The 3044-nt window shown below is 53.7% G+C and overlaps 1 protein-coding gene across 1 annotated transcript; it reads right to left on the bottom strand.

The window, feature by feature from the left end:
• Positions 1–264: 264 nt before the first annotated feature.
• CRYAA (crystallin alpha A) lies at positions 265–2835 on the bottom strand. The gene is made up of 3 exons (XM_009484077.2): positions 2647–2835; positions 1564–1686; positions 265–474 (listed from the first exon to the last, which is right to left on the bottom strand). The coding sequence occupies exons 1-3, from the start codon at positions 2833–2835 to the stop codon at positions 265–267; spliced, it is 522 nt and encodes a 173-aa protein (XP_009482352.2).
• Positions 2836–3044: the final 209 nt, after the last annotated feature.

The following is a 3044-nucleotide window of genomic DNA, read 5'->3' as shown; positions in this document are numbered from 1 at the left end:
GCAAGTACAACAGCGTGGCAGCACGCGCCATCCATGCCATCCCCGCAGCACAGCTCGCAGGTTTAAGCTTCAAAGTCCACCAGCCGCTCACCCAGCCCCTCGTCCCATCCAAGGGAAAGGGGGAAAAAAAAAGAAACAAAGGGGGGGGGAGGGGGAGGAACCAACAAAATAAACCCCTCTAGATATTCACTGATATCTATGCAATGGCTCTGGGAATGAGACCTGCAGACGGTGGCAGCCCATGTACCGCAGCGTCAGGCGGGCTTAGGAGGAAGGCGCGGAGGTGGGCTTCTCCTCCCGGGACACGGGGATGGGCCTCTCGCTGTGGCTGGCATCCATGTTGGAGGGGACCTTGGGGCCCGAGAAGGTCAGCATGCCGTCGTTGGACAGGGAGCAGGTGATGGCAGCCTGGTCCACGTTGGCGGGCAGGCGGTACCGGCGGTGAAATTCGCGGGAGATGTAGCCGTGGTCGTCCTGAGAGGCAATGGGGAAAGGGGGGAAGGCCCATCAGAACCACCCATGGCACCACGCCGTGCCTCCCTCCACCCAACCCTGCGGCTCCGTCGGAGGGGGGTCCACATTCGCCCTGGCTTATCACGACACTCTACTGCTGGTATCACTGGGCGGATCTCTGCTTTTTACTCTATTTTATAGGTTTGTAGTGGCAGGTGTCCCCCCATGAAGTCTCTGAAGCTGCAAGAGCTCAGCAGAGCAGCAGGGTGTGATTTTAGCCATACTATAGGTCGGGATCTGATTTGGATAGGGGCCCTGCTGCAGCCTCCGATTTCAAAAGATGCTTGGAGAAAAAGTCTGGGGTTCTGCGAAGGTAAAAACAATGTGCACGTGTGCACTCATGTGCTTCCTTACTAGGCAGCAACACTGTGTCAGCCAAAGTACACAATCCTGGCTCCTTTTTTTTTTGGCCAAAAGAATGAGAAATGCAAATTTTTTTTAAGTCAGCCGTGAAAACGGCTGCTGTCTTCCTCTGGAAAAAATAACTACATTAAAAAATACATACTGTTTCCAGGATAGAGCTTTGTCTGGCCAAAAAGCTGTATGAGAAGAATTAAACCCCTGCTGGTATAATTCACTTCTCGACCCCCGCAGATATTTCCATGACATATGTGTTAAAATTTCCAAGCCTGAGGCACTCGTTTGTTTTTCTTTTGTTTTGTTTGCTCTCGCTTTTCTCTCCTACATCAGCATATGAAAACTCTGTTTTCACTAACGATTCTGGCTTATGAAAACTCAGCCATGCTTTGGCAGCACCAGATGATGTTCTTTGTCTGGTCCGGTGTTATTAGTGAACAATGGACATCATCATCTGACGGTTATAGAAGATGATGATTGAAAATAAACAAAAGAGGAGTGGATTAGCTCATTATTGTCAGATATCAGGTTGGGGCTCTATGGGAATGAGCCATGCCAATAATGACTATCGATAAATAACTCCTTCTTCTAATCTATTCTTTTTTTTATTCCCTTCAGCTGAGGACCATTGGAAAGAAAGAAAATGGAGCTCGACTCCCCAGTTGCAACACCATCACCATCACTTCCACTTACCTGTCTTTCACTGTGCTTGCCATGGATTTCCACAAAGTCATCGATAATCTTCACACTCAGGTCTTCGGGAGAGAAGTGTTTTACATCCAGCATGATTGTAAACTTGTCCCGGTCAGACCTCACCTGAAACGAACATTGTTAGACAGTAAGACCCGAGCTCTAAATGCGGAGGCAGTGCCAGCGTCACGGCAGCTTAAAAGCCGGAGAAAGGGTGGTCTGGCAGTGTCACGGTTTCTCCTTCTGTGGCCACGGGCCTCGGCGGGGGTTGTCTTCCCATCGCGGGGACCCAAGGACACTGGGACGCCGCGGTATGCACCTGCACCATTGCTACTGCTCTGGGGATGGGCGTCACTTCTCACCCCTATTCTTGTGCCGGGGACCCCTTGGCACTCAGCGATCTGCCAGATGCACCGGGCATTTGTACTCAGCAGCGAGAGGGGATGGAAACCAGTGTAATATTCTCTGATAGCACGCGTTTCATCCTTTCAGCGATTTATGGTTTTTTTGCGGTCTTAGCTCTGGGAAGAAACCAGTAAGAGAGGGCTAGAGAAAGCACCGGTCCCTGAGCTTCAGACCACAGCACCCATGTCTACGCGCTCTTCCTACACGCTGCCTTCGGAGAATTGTTCCTGGGTCCTCCAGTGTGAGCTTGCAAAGACCACCGAGCTCCTGAGGCAGAGGCGGGGGCTGGAGGAAGCTCCTGCTCACTGGGGTCCTCTCCCATGCAGCGCTGCCCTCACAGGCGCTTACTCTGGGAACAGCCTAGCTCTCCCCTCGCCATACAGCCGGCGGGTGCGAGGGCAGCAAAGGCAGCCTATTACATGTTGGAAACAACCTTCAGGAGCAAAAATGGCTTCCGTTTCTTGAAGGGAAGCCTTCTCCCCAGCGAGGGTTTCCCTCTGTGCCCAAGAAGGGGTGGGCAGGCTGTGCTTGGTGGTGGGACGGAGGTCCTCCTTGCCCCCTCGCACCCCAGTGCGGGGCTACAGCCTCTGGCCCCCACCGGCGAGCCGCGGGTGGGGAGGAGCAGGCGGAGGCGTAAGGAGGGAGAGGAAGGAAAAGAAGAGGACACCAAAGGGCCCTTACCTCTGAAATGCCCGACTCCAGCACGCTGCGGAAGAGGGACTGCCTGTAGTAGGGGCTGATGGTGGAAGAGAACAAAGGCAGCAGATCGTACTCAAGGAGACCCTCTCCGAAAAACTGGTCGAACAAACGGCTTGGAATGAGGGGTCCCAGGGCGCGCTTGAACCAGGGGTGCTGGATGGTAATGTCCATGCTTGCTGCTGCTGCGACCTGTGGCTGCAAGGGGAGAGCGGTGGGGTCAGTGCAGCCGCTGGGGAGACAGCGACGCCTTGGCTGGACTACGCGGTGCAGCCCCAGGGAAGCTCCCCCTATATATACCGGTCTCGCAGAATGAAGGCATTAGCGGGATTTCTCTGGAAAGACATGATCTCATGATGGAGGCAACGTGGTCAGCAGAAATG

The sequence above is a fragment of the Pelecanus crispus genome, chromosome 1 (assembly GCF_030463565.1).
Source record: "Pelecanus crispus isolate bPelCri1 chromosome 1, bPelCri1.pri, whole genome shotgun sequence".
NCBI lineage: Eukaryota > Metazoa > Chordata > Aves > Pelecaniformes > Pelecanidae > Pelecanus > Pelecanus crispus.
The sequence above is the reverse complement of the archived record's forward strand: the minus strand, read 5'-3'. Positions and strand labels throughout refer to the sequence as shown.